At 52.5% G+C, this 17,672-nt stretch overlaps 1 protein-coding gene across 2 annotated transcripts in view; it reads left to right on the forward strand.

The window, feature by feature from the left end:
* The window catches only part of PTP4A3 (protein tyrosine phosphatase 4A3), a 44,725-nt gene extending 27,350 nt beyond the window's left edge, over positions 1 to 17,375 (forward strand). For both annotated transcript variants that reach the window (XM_057429760.1, XM_057429761.1), the window contains exons 2-6: positions 8,750 to 9,569; positions 11,195 to 11,287; positions 14,457 to 14,587; positions 15,248 to 15,322; positions 16,025 to 17,375. In XM_057429760.1, coding sequence (XP_057285743.1) covers positions 9,465 to 9,569; positions 11,195 to 11,287; positions 14,457 to 14,587; positions 15,248 to 15,322; positions 16,025 to 16,142 — 522 coding nt within the window. In that variant the 5' untranslated portion in view covers positions 8,750 to 9,464 and the 3' untranslated portion in view covers positions 16,143 to 17,375. The remainder of the gene's footprint in view (positions 1 to 8,749; positions 9,570 to 11,194; positions 11,288 to 14,456; positions 14,588 to 15,247; positions 15,323 to 16,024) is intronic.
* Positions 17,376 to 17,672: the final 297 nt, after the last annotated feature.

The following is a 17,672-nucleotide window of genomic DNA, read 5'->3' on the forward strand; positions in this document are numbered from 1 at the left end:
AACACCACTTGGTGAAGAGGCAGGCTGGGTGTAAGCCAGTGTGGATACCCCTTGGAAAGGGCCACAGTGCCACCCTAGCCATCGGGGAGTCGTAGAATCATAGAATAGATTGGGTTGGAAGGGACCTTTAAAACTCATCCAGTCCAAATCCCTGCCATGGGCAGGGACACCTTCCACTAGGGCAGGTTGCTCCAAGCCCTGTCCAACTTGACCTGGAATGCTTCCAGGGATGGGGCAGCCACAGCTTCTCTGGACAACCTGTGCCAGTGCCTCAGCACTCTCCTTGTGACAGATTCCCTCCGTATGTTCAACTAAACCTATCCTCTTTCAGTTTAAAACCATTCCCCTTTGTCCTGTCCCTAGCAAAAAGTCTTTGTCTTATAAGCTCCATTTGTATGTTGAAAGGATGCGATGTCCCCAGAGCCTTCTCCAGTCTGAACAACCCCAACTCTCTCATCCTTTCTTCATAGCAGAGGTGCTTCAGCCCTCAGAGCATCTTTGTGGCCTTCTCTGGACCCACTCCAACGGGTCCATAGGTCTGTCTTGTGATGGCAACCCCAGAGCTGGACCCAGGACTGCAGGTAGGGTCTCACCAGAGCAGAGGGAGGGAATCCCCTCCCTCAAGATGCTGCTCACGCTCCTTTTGATGCAGTTGGTTTTCTGGGCTCGAGTGCACATTGCCAAGTCGTATCCCATTTATCATCTACCAGCATCAGCAACTCCTTCTGTGCAGCGCTGCTCTCAGTGCATTCATAATACTGGGGATTGCCCTGTTTCACCTGCAGGACCTTGCACTTGGCCTTGTTGAACTTCGTGATGTTCACATGGCCCCACTCATCCAAGCCAATCAAAGTCCCTCTAGACGCAATCCCTTCCAGCTTATCAACCGCACCACTCAACGTGGCATTTCATCCCTTTGATCCTTTATTTGAAGGAAAACCACCTTTATTTGCTCTGTAAACCCACAGGCAGGGGACACCTCGGCACTGCCAGCTCAGTGTCCCTTTGTGATGGGGTTTGCGCAAGGGTAGCAGCAGCTCAGACCAGTTTGTCCCCATTGCTGGGGACCAGTTTGTCCAGTGCAGTGGAGTAGGAGAGGACACAGCATCAGGCCATGCCTGTAGTCCTGCATCCAAAACTGGCAGCTCGGAGGTATCCACCTTTGTCCTTAAAGCCTTGCTGATGCGTTGCTTTGCAGAGCAGTGGTCCCACTGCAACCAGAGAGCTGTGCCATGGATCTTTGCTGGAGATAAGGAGGTGTATGGAAGGGCTTTGCAAGGAAAACCTTCTCTGGAGGACTTGGATTCAGTGGGATGAACATGCCGGGGTTCTGCAGAATGGCTGGGCACTGTCAGACCTTGCAGCATCCCATGAAGGACAAGGGATTCCCATCTCCCTGTGCTTGCTCCATGGCTTTTTTAGTTATCCTGGCTGACACCCATTGTGTTTCTCCTGTTGTCTCTCTGTTGTTAGTAGCCCCTGAGAGCACTACCTGCATGCAGCATCTCTGTTCCATCCTGTCGCCATCCCCAACATGCCATGGAGCGCTATTTCAATGCTATCTGCAGGTCGAAATCCACCCCTTGGATAGACTGAGTCCCCTGGAGCCCCTTTCTTTGTCAACAAACATCCATCAAAGCCATCGCGGCCAGCTGGTGTTGGGGATTGAGCAAGACATCGATGACACAGAAAGGGTTGCAGTGCCCTTTGGTCAGTGCTACTGTTGGCTTGATGAGGAGGTAGGACCAGGCAGGGTAGGGGCATCTCATGGGGATGCAACCATTAAATGGGGATATTTCCAAATAGATCTTGTGCTGCCCATGCTCCTGGTGCTTCTCCTGAAAGGAATTGCTCCCTCACACCACATTTTGCCATTCAGGCGCTTGCCCCAAGTATTACATTTACTAAATTCATTAAATTGAAGTAAATTTAAATTCACTATATTCATTAAATGCTGCAAGAAGCCACAGGAAAAGATGAGATGTTCAGCCATAACAGAGATTTGGGATGGAAGAGTCACACAGCAGTGGTAGTCATCAGGAGGAGACCACTGCGGTCAGCTTGCCCTCCTTATGTGTGTTTTGGGGCAAGGAAAAGCTGCTTTGGGAGTTTTGTCTTTCCAAGAATGCTCTTGGACAAGGCAGGAAGCCTGGAAATACCCCATCAGATGCAGAATTGCTGCTTTTTTCCCTGATTCCTCTGGCCAAAAAGAAATCCCTGAAGGATGCAGGGAGCCAGCCCCCAGTATCTGGGGTGCTTGACATCCCTATGCATTGGGCACCGGAGCGTGGGGACCAGTTGTCCCCAAACACCCGAGCCTTTCACCCCCCCCCTAATGAAGCTCTTCTGGGGTGCTCCCTCTGCAGATCTGGCGTGTAGCCAGCCCAAAGCCTCCTATTACTTTTCCCTATGGATCTGGCCTCTCTTCCACCTCCTTCTTTCTTCCTGACCCTCCCCTTTCCCTTCAAATCCGAGCCAGGAAAAGCCTCTGACGTCTGCACCCTGTGGCTGCTGGGGGAAGGCAGCAGAGGGGATATCCCGGATCATATAACCAGGATCTCACTGTGAGTGGGGCTGCCGGTGGGGTGGGAAGGATGGGTGGGGGACTGGCTTTGGCTGAAGGGGTCCTTTTTCCCCTGTGCTGAACAACTGGTACCTTTTTGTGGGTTTTATGAGCTTTTTATGGTGGCTGACTAGGGATGGGGCAAGGAAAAGGCCCCAAGAGGTTTATATTGGATATTAGGAACAATTCCTTCCCCAGAGGGTGCTCAGGCATTGGAACAGGCTGCCCAGGGCAGTGCTGGAGTCACTGTCTCTGGAAGTGTTCAGATACCATGCAGATAATGCCCTCAGTGCCATGGGTTGGTGGTGGCTTTGGTAGTGCTGGGGAACAGTTGGATTTGATGGTCTTAAAGGTCTTTTCCAACCTGGTTGATTCTATGATTTCTATAAGCTCATGCTTCAAAACCAAGGCAGAAATGCAGCTCCAGGGATGCTCCTTAGGAAAATAACAGATTATGCTCCTTTTTGCATTTTTTAGACCTCAAATTCCAGCTGCTTGGAGGTTGCATGTGTGTGGAAAACCTAAAAACGCAGGTAAAGGGCTGTTCAAGGTGTGCCTGGAGCATCTTGCATTTCCTCTAGCACATTGCCCCATGAGCGGTGGACAGGAGAGGTAGCCCCAGCACCAGTGACCATCACAGGCATCCTTGCATCAGTGCAGGGTTGATGTCCCATCATGGTCATGGACCGCAACCGAAGCAGGTGAGGGGGAAAACAACTCCAAAAGGGCCATTTTAGGTACTTTCACACTGTGCCTCAGCCTTTCTTCAAAGAAAAAAGGTGCAAATAAGAGCTAAAAAGGGGTCACTCATGTTACCAGGGCCTCTGGTGCTTTCCCAGCTCGCACAGTGCTGGGAAGACTGCTTTTCTCTTTATCTGTCTTGCTGGCTCAACTTACCCATTCCTCCCTCTTTCTTTACCAGTCTTCTAAATGCTTCCTTCTTGCAAATCTCCACACCAACATCATCCCAGCATCTTTCCCCGCTCCCTAAATACCATCAAACTCCCTAAATCTAACTGGAGCTATAAAATCAGGGGCAGTGCAGCTCTTTTCTGCACATTCACATGTGAGCCAGCATTTACCGTGCGCCAAAAGGGATGTGGAGGAGGATGCATGACCTGGTTTATCTTGCAGGTGCCTTTTGTTGGGCTGCCAATAGGTCCCCATTGCTCTCCCTCTGCACCTCTGCAATTGTAATCCTTGTCTTGCTCAGAAAACATCCCCATGCAGCAGAAGAAACAAACAAGACAATAACCCCTTGAGGAAAAGCCCCACAGCACTTCCCTGGCAGATGGTCCTTGGTGCTGCTCCACTCTGCTGCCTCCCCCATGGTTCCCAGCACAGCTTTTCCAGCACATCCCATTCTGCTCTCTGCAGCTCTGCACCTGGAGCAGGATGTGCCGGTGGCTGCTTAAGCCTCTGCCCCCAGCTGCCGGCTCCTGTGGGGTGTTGTGTTTCTGGCACTCTCCTCCCGGATCTCTCCCGTTTCCTTCCGTGCGGATGCGGCCAGAGGAAATCCCAACACATGGGATTGTCTGTGGCCGGGTTCCGGCTGTGGTCATGGGCTGGGGATGGCTCTGTGTGCTGGGACCTGTCCTCCTTGGCAGTGGTGCTGGTGCTGGTGCTGGTGACAGTGGTAGTGAGTGGTGCTGGTGGGTCCCCTTATGTGTGCAACCAAGCCTCACAGACCTGTTCATTGTGGTCATAATTGGCAGTGGTAGTAGATATGTGCAGAGCTGATACATGGGACTACTCAGAAACTTCTGGTCTGTTTTCTACCGCTCTCCTCTGCTCTTGTGAGACCCCACTTGCAGCACTGTGTGCAGTTCTGGTGTCCTCAACATAAGAAGGACATGGAGCTGTTGGAGCAAGGCCAGAGGAGGCCACGAGGATGATCAGGGGCTGGAGCACCTCCTGTATGGAGACAGGCTGAGAACACTGGGGCTGTTCAGCCTGGAGAAGAGAAGGCTGCATGGAGACCTCATAGCAGCTTCCAGTGTCTGAAGGGGGCTACAAGGATGCTGGAGAGGGACTCTTCATCAGGGACTGTAGTGATAGGACAAGGGGTGATGGGTTCAAACTGAAACAGGGGAAGTTCATGTTAGAAATAAGAAGTTCTTTACTGTGAGGTTGTCAGAGAAGCTGAGACTGCCCCATCGCTGGCAGTGTTCAAGGCCAGGTTGGACAGGGCTTGGAGCAACCTGGTCCAGTGGAAGGTGGCTCTGCCATGGCAGGGGGTTGGAACTGGATGATCCTTTCCAACCCAAGCCATTTTATGCTTCTGTGGTTTGGGGTAATAGAAATCTGTGATGCAGAGGTGGGATTGAGAGCAGGCAGAGCAGAACGTGATCAGCCATAAGGGGGAAAGGGCTGGTCGGTGTCTTGCTGTGTCAGCTGAAAGCAGGAGAGAGGTCGAGCACACGTAACACAGATGGGTGTTCTGTTAGACTATTCTGAAGGTGAACTTTGAATGTGAGATGTGCTCACTCGGGAGATAGCTATATTTATATAGGGGTCAGGTACATATTGTTTGGGTGAGTAAGAGCCTTTGTTCCAAATCCCGCTGCTGAAGCCACGTGGAGCTTTGGCTCTGCAGAGCTTCCTTTTCCTTTGTTGCTGTGTATAGGAAAACCTGACTTCACCAGCTGCATCCCGCTAGCCCAGGGACCTGCAGCAGTAGCCATCAGATCTGCCTGCCTCTCCAGCCAACCCCTTTCATTGACTGCAGTGAAGACCTGGCCTTTAAGCAACCTGCTCTAGTGGAAGGTGTCCCTGCCTGTGGCAGGGGGTTGGAATTGGATGAGCTTTAAGGTCCCTTCCAACCCAAACCATTCTACGATTCCATGATTTATTTTGCCGTCAAGGTGCTGGGAGGAAGAGCAGCCTCATCCCTGCTGTTGTAGGCTCTGTCGCTTGACAAAGCCAAGGTATGTGTAATGATGCTGCCACGCTGCAAAGGAATACTTCAGAGAGTCCCATGATCCCCTCCACTTTGGGGTGTAGGCAGGGTTGTAATAGCTTGGTCCCCATCCCCTTCACAGCGTTCTTGCCGCACCAGAGTGCATTCACTCTGGATCCTTGCTGGGCTCTTGGCTGCAGAACTTCTTGTGGAGGAACCAGAAACTTCCACAGTCACGGCAAAAATCATCACTGTGCTCACATGGTGTGTGTGTCTTTTGGGGGCTTTGCAAGGAAGAAGCCCTCAGTGTCATATTCATACTTGGGGAGATTCAAAGGCAAGCGTTGCTGGTGAAGCTTTGAGTTGAGCTTGCTCATGTTGGGGTGGCAGTGATGGGTGCATTGTGGTGAGTGGGTCCCCATCCCTCCCTATCCTTCAGCATGGCAGGTTATCAATATTAGCAGAAAGAGGCCTTTTCCCATTGTTCTGCCATGGTTAATATGGTTTCGCTGGGGATGATTTGTGATTGAATATCCATTAGGGATTTATGGGCTTCGGGGCTCCATTGCTGGGATGTGCGTTACGAAAATACTTGAAACACATCCACTGGAGAAGAGACCATGTGGGAAAGGAGCACTCACTGATCCCGTACGCAGGCGGTTCCCACTGAGCCTCCGTTACTGGCAGCGAGCGCATCCAAGCAGTAAAACATTATATGGGATGCAGGGTGCCAATGGGGCAGGAACCGTGTGCTGGATGATGATGGGGAGCCGACCACCGCTCCTGGTGTGTGATGCTGGTAGGTTTGAGGTTGGTTGGAGGGGGGAAAGGTGGGTTTTGCTGCTTTTCCTTGTGCCCTGCAAGCGCCTCTCGTACTAGTGCATCGAGGCCAAAGGGGCAGAAGGCAAGATGTTGTTGAAGACAGCGGAAGCTGAAAGAGCCAAGAGCTGAGCCCTCCCATCCCTTTGGAGGGTTTTGACCTCTTTTTTACTCAAAGTGAATGAATAAGGAAGGAAGCAGCTTGCTGAGGGGGTTGCCAGCAGGTTTTTCTTGGGAATCATTCACTCACCAGGGTGTTGGCTCCTTTTGTGGCTGTGCTGACCCACAGCTCAGTGGCTGGACCTATAGGAGCCACACAGCCTAAACCAGCCCCAAATTGCCCTCAAGCCATGACATTTTTTACCCAGCTGTGGTGAGCTTATCTCAGGGGAGAGCAGACCCTGCAAGCAAAGTGGTGATGGGGGGGAATGTCAGTGGAAAAGCACAGAGTTCTGGGAGAACAGGTTTTCCATCTCATCTTACAGGAGCGTTGCAAGCTTTGAGCAAAGATCCTGGCTTCTGTGGTCCAAGTGGGGAGGGTGAGCTGCTCCGGGGGGTTCAACATTGCTCTGAATGAGACCTAAAATCCTGTGGGAGACAGCTCCCACCTTGCTCCCATCCCTCAGCCACGCTTCCAGTCTCCATCAGCTGCTAAAATCTGATTTTCTCAGTAGGGACTGGAAAACCACCCCTGGGATGTCCCATCCATCCCCTGCAGCCCAGGCAGAGTCTGAACTTCGCAGAGCATCCTTGCAGGGCTCTGGTATAGTGTTAGCCACTAAACCAGTCAGGAGTGATGGGATTTGATTGACAAGGGGGTTCTGTGCAACTAAGGGGGGCAGGGACATGCAAGGGTCTGCAGAGGAGGTGGGGTGAGCTCAGTGCTGAAATCCCCTTCAGTTTTGGCCCTTTCCCAGCTCCAACCCCCTCTAAGCTCCTGTCCAAAAGTCCAGCTGTAAAACCATGGGCACAGAGATGCTCTGTGCACTGGAGCATCACCAGGGCTCACACATGCTGCCAATAGCAGATAATTAGTGCCCTGCCAGGATGAAAGTCCATGATTTAAACATCCACACTGGACACATTGAGGAGAGCAGCCCTCTTCCCCCTGCCACCTCCCCCAGCTTTATTCCCCTTTGCTATTTCATCTTTTGCTATTTGCAGTTTTCATCCTGCTTGTGAAGCAGGAGGTGTTGAGCAGGTTGTAAATGATGCTCGGGCAGGTTGTAAATGATGCTCGGGCAGGTTGTAAATGATGCTCGGGCAGGTTGTAAATGATGCTTGAGCAAGTTGTAAATGATGCTTAAGCAGGTTGTATGTGATGTTCAAGCAGGTTGTAAATGATGCTCAGGCATGGAGCAGCCCAGCAACAGCACCCAGGCAGTGTGATGAGCCGGTCGGTACTCAGCACACCTCCCTGCTGCCACCTGGTCTCATTGCATCAAGGTAAAACAGCCCAGAGGGGAATGTTTCTGGGTGCCAGGGCATCAGGAGGAGAGGCGAAAGGGGTTCATGCTGGCCTGGCTCGGGTTACTTATGTGCTTATGGTCTATTTTGAGGCTCTGTCCACATGGCATTAAGCAGCTGCTGACCCAGGGAAAGGACCAGCTTCAAAACAAGAGTCTGGTATGTAACGACCCAGGGAAGCACTGGGTTTCCCTTGGCTCTGAGCAGATCTGCAGCATGCTTATCCCCCCTCTGGGCCCATCCTCTCTTGGCTTGTGCCATTCCCACAGTGAGAATTGACTTTCTTATTTAATTCTTCCCGTTGGGAAGAGCTGGAGGCAAAGATGCCCCAGGGTGTGAGGATGCTGTACTTCATAGGGAGCAATGTGCCGGCGGTGATGGGGATGCGGATGAGCAAGCAGGGAGACACATCCATCACCAGTGCTGGCAAAACTGCACACCCGCCTCCCCCTCCTCTGCTCCCCCCCTCCCCAAGAAAGCTCATTTGCAGGCAGCTTAGTTTGCCTAAGAGCATTAGAGGTGCATTTGGTGGACATTAGCTGCTCGAGCAGCACTGGGAGCATGTGGCCGATTAGCACTGCATTTGGGGCAGGAATACTCACTGTGTGTTTCAGGAATGCAAAGGTGAGGTCTGGGGGGACAGGATGGGTGCCAGGGGGGTCAGCTCGCATAGTTCAGGTGCCTAAATACACCATTGGGTGCTGATGTTGGGTGGCATGAGAGTAAGCTATGTGCTTTTCCCTTTTGCCAGGGGAAATGTGTGTTGTCCCCTATGGCTTTCCACTGCCACTTCAGCTTTCAGATGGTGTTTCAACTTTGAATACCATCTCACTTTATAGACTCCAGCAAAGATGAGGATGCTCAGGGATGCTCATGTGGGATGCGGATGCCGGTACATTTGGGGTCACCGTATCCCTCCGCGTACCAGTGATGGGATTCTCGGAGCAAGCCTGGGAAGCAGAGCACCCTCACCATCGCGTTTCCCTTTCCCTCCCTTACAGCCTCGCTGTCCGCTGGGATTTATGGAGGTGCTGAGGAGCAGCTCTGAGCCCCGCAGCCCCCACCAGCTCGCCCCATAAAGCAGCGCCCGGCCGCCTCTCCTCGTCTCCCCCAGCATCCCGACCCTCCGACTCAACCATTCAAGGCTCCTGTGCATGGATCGCCCCAGCGAGGCGCCGCTGCCGGACGCCGCCGACGCCGCCCCGTAGGCTCCCGGCCCCCCGTGCCGCCCCCAAGTACTCCACATACCCCGATGGGGTAACGTGACGGGGGTCACCCTCCCGCCACCTCCAACACCCCCCATATGCAGAGGCCTTTCTAGAGCGCCCGGGAGCGCGCGGCAGCCGCTCGCCGTCGCACACGCACCGAGGACGCCGACACTACAGCAAAGGGATTCTTGGTTTTGGTTTGGTTTTGGGTTTCTTTTTTTAATTATTATTATTATTATCATTAATATTATTTTTTGCCCGTCTGGCTTTTCCCCCCTTCCCACCCCGGGGAGCTTGCGGTGTTGTTGAGGAAGCCGGCGCGCTCCCAAGAGCTGGGATTATTTGCACAACGTCTGTATATTGAGTTCTCGATCCTCTTTTGGGGTTATTTTTGAAGTGCAGAGGGGTCATTGGGGCTTTTTTGTTTCCCCCCCCCCACGCCACGCTTTCTCCTGGGTTTTTTGCCCCCACCACCATCAGCATCACCTCACCCTCCTCCTGTCCTAGCATGGCTCGGATGAACCGCCCTGCACCGGTGGAGGTCTGCTACAAAAACATGAGGTTCCTCATCACACACAACCCCACCAATGCCACGCTCAACACCTTCTTGGAGGTAAGGAGAGGATGGAAGTGGGGGACTGGGGCCCTGCTGTGTATTTTGGGGCTAAAATCCGATGTTGAGATGCAACAGGGATCAACCCTGTGTAGGATGAGGCAGCAGCACATCCCCTTTGGTACCATGGACCCAGGGTGGTGAGGTCCAATCACTACTGGTGACAGGATCTTTTGGAGGACCCCAAGTGGGGTGTTTGGACGTGGTAGAGATAGTTTCCCCATTCCTGTTGCATCCCTTCCAGCTCCACCACATCACATCAAAGGGCTTTGCTGTGATGCATAAGGATGCACACAACATCCCCTGCATCTCCTGGCACCTCAATAAGGACTTCTCATCCCAAATATCTCAATGTCTTTCAATGCCCAGAGTGTGTTGGGTAGTTTAGAAGGACCTGGAGGGCTCAATGTTGCATGAGCTAGCAATGGTATCCTGCCAGGAAACACTGGCTGCAGCAGGGAGTTAGGGGGGAAATAGTGGATGCATATCCATGGTCCAAGGTAAAAGGCTTCAACTTGCTCATCTTATCAATGCCTGGAGGAAACACCATGTCCTGCAGGCTCAGTCAAGCCAGCACAAGCAGCTTCTGCTCATGAGGAATCGTTTTGGAATGCTGTGTATTCCCAGGAGGACCTGAGGCTGCACATGCGCCTGGTGAAGGATTTTTGCCTTAGATCTAAACCACGTTGAGGTCCAGTGTGCTGGCACCAGTGACATCCTCTGAGTTCAAGGAAAACCCCTTCAATGCACACCCAAAACCCCACGTGTGAGCACCACCAGCTCAAAGAGCTGCAGGAAGGTGGTTGCAGTTTGGGAACAGCCACCACATACCCTGCACACTGTGCACAAGGCAGTGGGGACACCACCAGTGGGAATGGGGAGAAATTCACTTCCCTCCAGCCTGTTGGATTTTAGGCTGAGCTGCCAAGCATGGGGGGCTTTGTCTGGCAAATGCATGTGGGGAATGAAGGAGATGGATCCACTGAAGGGGATGATCTCACATGTGCCGGTGTGCTGGCATGTAATCCAGGGGCAATCCTCGCAGCAGGTGACAAGCCAGGCTGGAAGCAGCCCAAATCCCACACCCCAGCCTGCAGCACATTGGAATGATGATGGGATATGGCAGCGAGGATGAGCAGGAGCCCCTGAGCAGTGTACAAGATGCTGAGTGTAGTTTGTGGGATGCACTGTGACCCCCCCCAGCCACCTCCATGCATTCTGCAGCAGGAGTTGCCACCTCCCTGGGCACAAATGATTTCTCTTTTGGGGGACATGAGCCCGTATCAGGGATGTTTCTTTGCATGCAGTGTAAAGGCCTTGGTGGTGTGGCTGTCAGAGCTTACAAATAGATGGCCCTGTTGGCACTCATGACTCCAAGGAGCCGTGAAGGTGTTGAGTGAAGATCCTGCATTGATTTGGTGCCCTGAGATTTCATGTTTCCTTGTGTTTCCCAGGGTGGATGAGCTACGGGGGTGTTGTTGCTTAGTGTCCAGAGATGGGGCACGGTGCTGTTGTATTAGGGACTGTGGTGGTCCTGTGGTGATAGCAGGGTTTTGGATGTGTTTGGTTTAAGTGGTGTGCAATTGGCAGGGTTTTTAGACCCCTCTTTCTCCTTCCCTCCCAAGGACCTGAAGAAATACGGTGCCACCACGGTTGTGCGAGTGTGCGAAGTGACCTATGACAAGACCCCCCTGGAGAAGGATGGCATCACCGTCATGGTAGGTGGGCAGCAGGATAGGTTCAGGGTGGGTTGCTTTTAAATACCCCCATCCCTCCTGTCTGCCAACGCCCTGCATGTCACACAGACCAAAGCAGCATCGCTCTTACCCACGAGGAGGGTTTGAAGCCCAAATTCATCCTCGGGGCAACACGGATGAGTTCTGAGATGGGGCTGGTGCTATAGAAAAAGCAAGTGCTGCCTACACACCGAAACTGTGACTCATGTGGTTGAGTCGGCAGCTGCCTCCCCTGCCTGTCGCTCGGGCTCTAAAGCATCCTGGGGGTGAGAGCGCCTGATCCCACATGGAAGCTGCGCATGGTTCCTGTTACCCGCGGTGTTGTCTTACCCAGGGTGGGCTGTGTGGGCTTTTTGCTCTTCCAGCAGCCGGTGCAGCTCATGGGGATGAAAGGCAGCAGGCAGCAAGCAGGGAAAGGCAAAGGGGCAGAGCAGGCAGCTGCCTGGGCTGCATCCCGGCTGATAAGTAATTGGAGATGATGTCAGGCGTGATTGCCCTGCCAAGGAGCTCAGCTCCAGCTGGAAAGGGAGGCTTTGCTCATTTAGGGAAGGGTTTGGAAGTGCCTCGTGTCTCCTGGGGTGGTCCTCTGTGTGTAGGCCCTCTCTCTATAGCTCTCTCTGTGTAATGTATATCCTACAGAGATAGCTAGCTATATCCTAGATCCTCTGGGATGTAGATAGTAGATCCTATGTCTCTCTAGATAGAGTTCCTTCAGATGCATAACTCTTCAGGTATAAATGCTGTGTCTCTGTAGGGTAGGTATGTCTTACAGAGAAAGATAGCTGTATCCTGCATATGGAATCTGTATGTAGGATATCGTATCTGTTCACTTACACACCAAATTCTGCCTTTTATCCTGGAGTCCTCCAGTCTCTGTTTCTCTGTCTAGGCAATACAGACCTCTAAATATCTAGAGAGATCTATATCTAGGATACTTTTTTGATAGGGAGGTATCAATATCCTAGATACAGAAACTCTTTAAGACACTATGGAAACTATATAGCTTCTATATGTATTTCTGTAACTTTCTGTATATAGAAACTATATGAGTTATATAGAGAGATATCTATATCCTATATATCTATGGATAGATGTACCCATGCAGATAGATAGATATCTCTACATATACCTATATCAAATAAATAGACTGTATCTACATATCCTACCCCTTTCTTTGAGGAGCAGACACAAGTCAGTTGAGGTCTGAGTCCGGTGTACTGTGCGTGGGTGCCAGCATCCACAGCCACAGTGGCCACACGTACAGTGGTCCTATCCTGGGTATGCTCCATGGGTGTTTTGGACACCCCTTCTGCTTTTGGCTCCTGTGTGTGCCACAGGGGATCCCAAGCAATCTCTAGAGCTGATCGCAGTTACCAAGTTGTGCCAGATGCAGGTGATCCATGCCATGAACATCTACTTGGCAACACTTCCAGCAGGTCAGAGATGGGGCAGAAAGTCTGTAGGACTAATATTGTATGGGTTTCTCTATAGGAAGGTTTATGGTGCAGGATGGATATACCAGTAGTGCTTAATATCCTCATCAGTGACACAGACAGTGGGATTGAGTGCACCCTCAGCAAGTTGGCAGATGAAACCAAGCTGAGTGGTGTGGTTGATATCTAGAGGGAAGGGATGCAATCCAAAGAGACCTGGACACACTGGAAATGGAAACCTCCATGTGAACCTCATGAAATTCAACAAGGCCAAGTGCAAGGTTCTATACCTGGGCCAGGGCAGTCCCCAGTATCAGTGGAGACTGGGTGATAAATACATTCAGAGCAGCCCTGCAGAGAAGGATGTGGGGGTACTGATGCATGAAAAATGGGATGTGAGCCAGCAGTGTGCGCTTACAGCCCATAAAGCCAACTGTATCCAGAGCAGCATTGAAAGGAGCATGACCAGAGGTCAAGGGAGATGATTCTCCCCATGTACTGTTTCACCTGAAGTACTGCATTCAGCTCTGGGGTCCTCAGCACAGGGAAATCATGGACCTGTTGTAGGAGGTCCAGAGGACAGAAATGATCAGAGGACTGAAGCCCAGTGTGCTTCTTTCCTGGCACATCCCAAGTGCAATCACATTGCCTGTTCAGACACTTAAGTAAAGCAGCTTCTTTTGCCATCTGACCCCCAGGATGACTGCAGCTTAGTGACTCACTGCTCAAACACAAGGATTATGGCCTGTGCTTCCCTCCCACTGGGGCTCACCATACTGCGTACAGTCCAAGTGATGCTGCCTTGCCTGTGTCCCTCTTTCCCACTGCTGCATAAGCAGTGGCCATGCTCCTCCTTCCAGACCCATTTCCAGAGAGAAATCCACATTTTGGGAGAGCCTTGCAGCCTCGACTGGCTGCCAGTGCCCATGGGCTGAGACCATTCTTTCCCCAAAATGCTGCAGCAGTCACTACAAGGAGGGGAACCCTTTTCCCTCATAGCAGAGCCCAAGGCTGGGGATGCTTAATGCAACATCCGTTTTACCCACATTATTGTAGATGTTGAGTCCATACCGCTTGAGGATGAAGCTCAAAAGAAGACGGGCTTTGTTTTCGTCCCTTAAGAGCCTTTCCTGAAGGATGCTGTTTAAATGGCCCTGTTTGGAGGGGTCTCCCTTCATTTCTCTATAGGGCTGTGTTGGGGGATCCCCCAGAGGATCCTTTCAGGACTTGGTTGTTCACTGTCCCTTCCATTTGTTGCAGATGCTGAATTTCAGCACAGCATCAGACCCTGAGATTTCAGCCATCTCCAAAACACCTTTGCTCAAATATTCATAGACTCATAGAATGGTTTGGATTGGGAAGGACCTTAAAATCACCCAGTTCCAACCTCCTGCCATGGGCAGGGACGCCTCCCATTAAACCATGTCACCCAAATTCCTACAAAGTGGCTCAGCAGCTCCCAAAGCTCAGTGTGGTCACTGAATGGGAAGGGGGCAGCCAGTGGCCACCCTGGTCTACATAGGAGGACATGGGGACCATGTCACAGATCCTGTAGGCACTCCTGGAGGCTGAACCTGTCCATAGGAAATGGGAGGACCCCAGACCTAGACTTGAAAGGCATCAAACAGCATCACCCCAAGTGAAAATCAATCCCTGCGTTTTCATCCATGGCCTTAAGAGCATTTCTCTCTTCCCTGACTTTTCCCTGCTCCCTGCAGGATTGGCCATTTGATGATGGAGCGCCTCCTCCCAGCAAGATAGTGGAAGATTGGCTCAACTTGTTGAAGACCAAGTTCTGCGAAGACCCCGGCTGCTGCGTGGCCGTGCACTGCGTGGCCGGCCTGGGGCGGTGAGTCAGAGCCCAGCACCCCATATTGCACCCTCCCCATGAAAGGAGGAGAGGGAAAGCCGTGTCCACTCCTCCTTCCCTTCCCTAGTTCCACTTAGAAAAGGGGTTTTGCATGCAGTAAAACCTTAGTGGGAATAGGCGTTGATGGCAGGGTCTGCAAGGAGAAGCCTGTGCTTCAACTTGCACTGCCTATGGCCAGCTCCTGGGCCCTGGGGTAGACCCCGGTGCCTTGGTGCTGCCCTGTGTTCCTTTGTTCCTTGTTTGCCATCGCTGTTTTCCTTTTGCTAAGAGCTCATCATGGAAATACTTGCAAAATGCCTCCTGCTCCAATAGGCAACTGATGCTCTTCGAGAGCTGCTGCATTATGTTACTCCCCCTGCCATAAGTCAGGTTTTGCATGTGTATTTGCATCCATATTTCCTTTAGATTTGCCTCCAAAATCCTCCTGCTCACTAGGCAAGGAGCAAACAGCTGCCCTGTTATCCCAGAATGCTCCTTGGGCCATTGCTTGCAGCCAAATGGCAAGAAGTGATGAACTGAAAGCCACCGCTGCCCATAGCACCACTATTACAGCCCATGCATGTCCCCTTGTGCCGGGATGGGATGTCACTCTCCAAGCTCCATGGCTGGGGAGTGACCACCACTGCTGTTGCCTTTCAGTGCTCCCGTCCTTGTCGCACTGGCCTTGATCGAGAGCGGGATGAAGTATGAAGATGCCATCCAGTTCATCCGACAGTAAGTCAAGTGGTGTTCCGGTGTCAGGGGAGAAAGCAGCCCCTCTCCAAGGCAATGGAGAGATTTGGCGTGTCCAAGGGACTTTGCAGGGTGCTGGGTTGCTTTTCGTAGAATCATAGAATCAGCTGGGTTGGAAAAGAGCTTTAAGATCATTGGATCCAACCTCAATGCCTCCCTTGTAGTGAGGGGCCCAGAACTGAACCTAGGATTTGAGGTGGAGCCTCACCAGTGCCCAGTGCAGAGGCACAGCCACTGCCCTGGTCCTGCTGCCACACTGGTGTTGATACAGGCCAGGATGCTCCTTGCCTTCTTGGCTGCCTGGGCACGAGCTGCTCATGTTCAGCTCCATCAGTCAGCACCCCCAGGTCCTTTCCCACCGGGCAGCTTTGCAGCTTCTCTGAGAAAAAGGGAGGTGCTGCCATCAAGCACCTTTGCATCAAGAGGCTGTAGCAGCAGCTGGGAGCATCCCTGAGGGGCTTTGCACCCTGCTTCTGGCAGCTACCCCAGTTTTCCTTCCCAGTTCTCCATATCCTGAGAGTCAGAGGGTAGATGAGCAAGATGGGGTCAGTCCCTGGAGGATGCGCATAGCCACAGCTTCCAAAATCCATTCCCGCTCCAGACAGGGGGGTTCAGCACCCAGCAGGGTGGGTTTGGGATGGGAATGCCACCCCACTGACTGCGCTGACCCCTCTGTCCCCGCAGGAAGCGCAGAGGAGCCATCAACAGCAAGCAGCTGACGTACTTGGAAAAATACCGACCAAAGCAGAGACTCCGATTTAAGGACCCTCATAACCACAAGAACAAATGCTGCATCATGTAACCTCAATGACCTCTTGCCAAAACCCGTGCACACAGACATCCGGGCACTCACACACATCCCAGCCCCTTCACCTCCTCGCCCAGCCCTGCGCATCCCCACACGCTGCCCCACTGCCAGGGCTGGGGTAGGGGGGTACATGGAGCACCACCAATATGTGCCAGCACCCACAGCACCATCATCTTGGACCCCTGAAAAGGGCTGCTCTCTCCAGCTATAGCTCAAGGAGGGAAGGCAATGCTTTCCTTTGTTTCTTGGCATTAGCAGTGAGCTCATGATGGTTCTTCATCGCCTTCCTCCTCCTCCTCCCTTTCCCTTCCCGTTGCACTTAGAGGGATGGTCGAAGGGTGCTTGGTTTGGGGTGATGCAGGCAGGACGGTGCCAGCTGAGAAGGGATGGGGAGCAGGAGGGCTGGAGCACCCCCATCAAAACCCTTTCCCACCTCTTCTCTATAAATAAGGGCTGCAGCAGCAGGGACAGAGGTGGGGATGGCCCAATGGCCTCAGGGGGAAGATGGTAGCAGGGAGAGGTGAAGGGGGCTCAGCTTGGTGCTGGCCTTGTGGCCGTGGGAAGGGATAAGCCAAGTCCTCCCCCTGCACCATTCCCTTTCTCCTGGCTCCTTTACCACTTCACCATCTCCCCATTACCTCGATGCCATCCGGGATGCTGCACATGGGGCTTGCTGCATGAGGCGACCATGGCAGGGCTGTAAGGCACCCACTTTGCCAGGGTGCAGGCTCAGCACTGATGCCTTCCAAAGTCTGGGTGCTCTTACAGCTTCGAGATTCAATGCACAGAGTGGTGGGTTCTCTTCCACTGTGTCCCCACCACTGATCCATGGCGCAAGCCCCAGTTCTGCCTGCAATACCCATGGGGATGTGCCTCTTGGAGCACATCCGTGTCCTCCACCGCTGTGTCTGCTGGCCAAGGGCCTGTGCTGCAGCTTCCCTGGGGGATTTTGCGTGCTCCTGGCAAGAGCACATCACCAAACTTGGCTCCTGCCTTTTCCACAGCTCTAACACAGCATATGGCACCCCAGACTCCCCCAGTATGTGCCCTGGTGGGGTGGACTCAGAGCTGCCCCTTAGCCCAGACATTAGACATCTCTTCCACTCTCTGCCTTTGAACGCTTGCAGCGGCTGGAGCAATGGGCACGTAGGGGCAGGGGTGGGTTTTCTTTTGATGAGGATAAGAAGAAATTTGCTAATTAAAGGTAAAAAAACCTGAAGAAAATAAGCTGTGTTCCGCACGTCCTCTGGCCTTTCTTTCTCCCATCTGAGATCCATGGCACTGGGTCGCAACTGGGTACCATCTACTGTCAACTGTGGCCCAGTGGATTCTCTGGGTGTCCCTTGGGCTCGCTGCTGCTCACCCCTCAGCTGTAGAGCATTGCAGTTTTGGGGACAAGGAGGGCTAGATACCCAGTGTCTCGTGGTTTTAGGCTGCCCAATTTGAGGTGCCTTCAGTGCCCTGTGTTGGGTATCTCCAAAGGTTTGTGTGCCTTCCAAAACATAGGTTACCCAGAGACATTGG

This window comes from Pezoporus wallicus, unplaced genomic scaffold (genome assembly GCF_028554395.1).
Source record: "Pezoporus wallicus isolate ANWC-B61680 ecotype Strahan unplaced genomic scaffold, APGP_CSIRO_Pwel_v1 contig_7545, whole genome shotgun sequence".
Taxonomy (NCBI): domain Eukaryota; kingdom Metazoa; phylum Chordata; class Aves; order Psittaciformes; family Psittacidae; genus Pezoporus; species Pezoporus wallicus.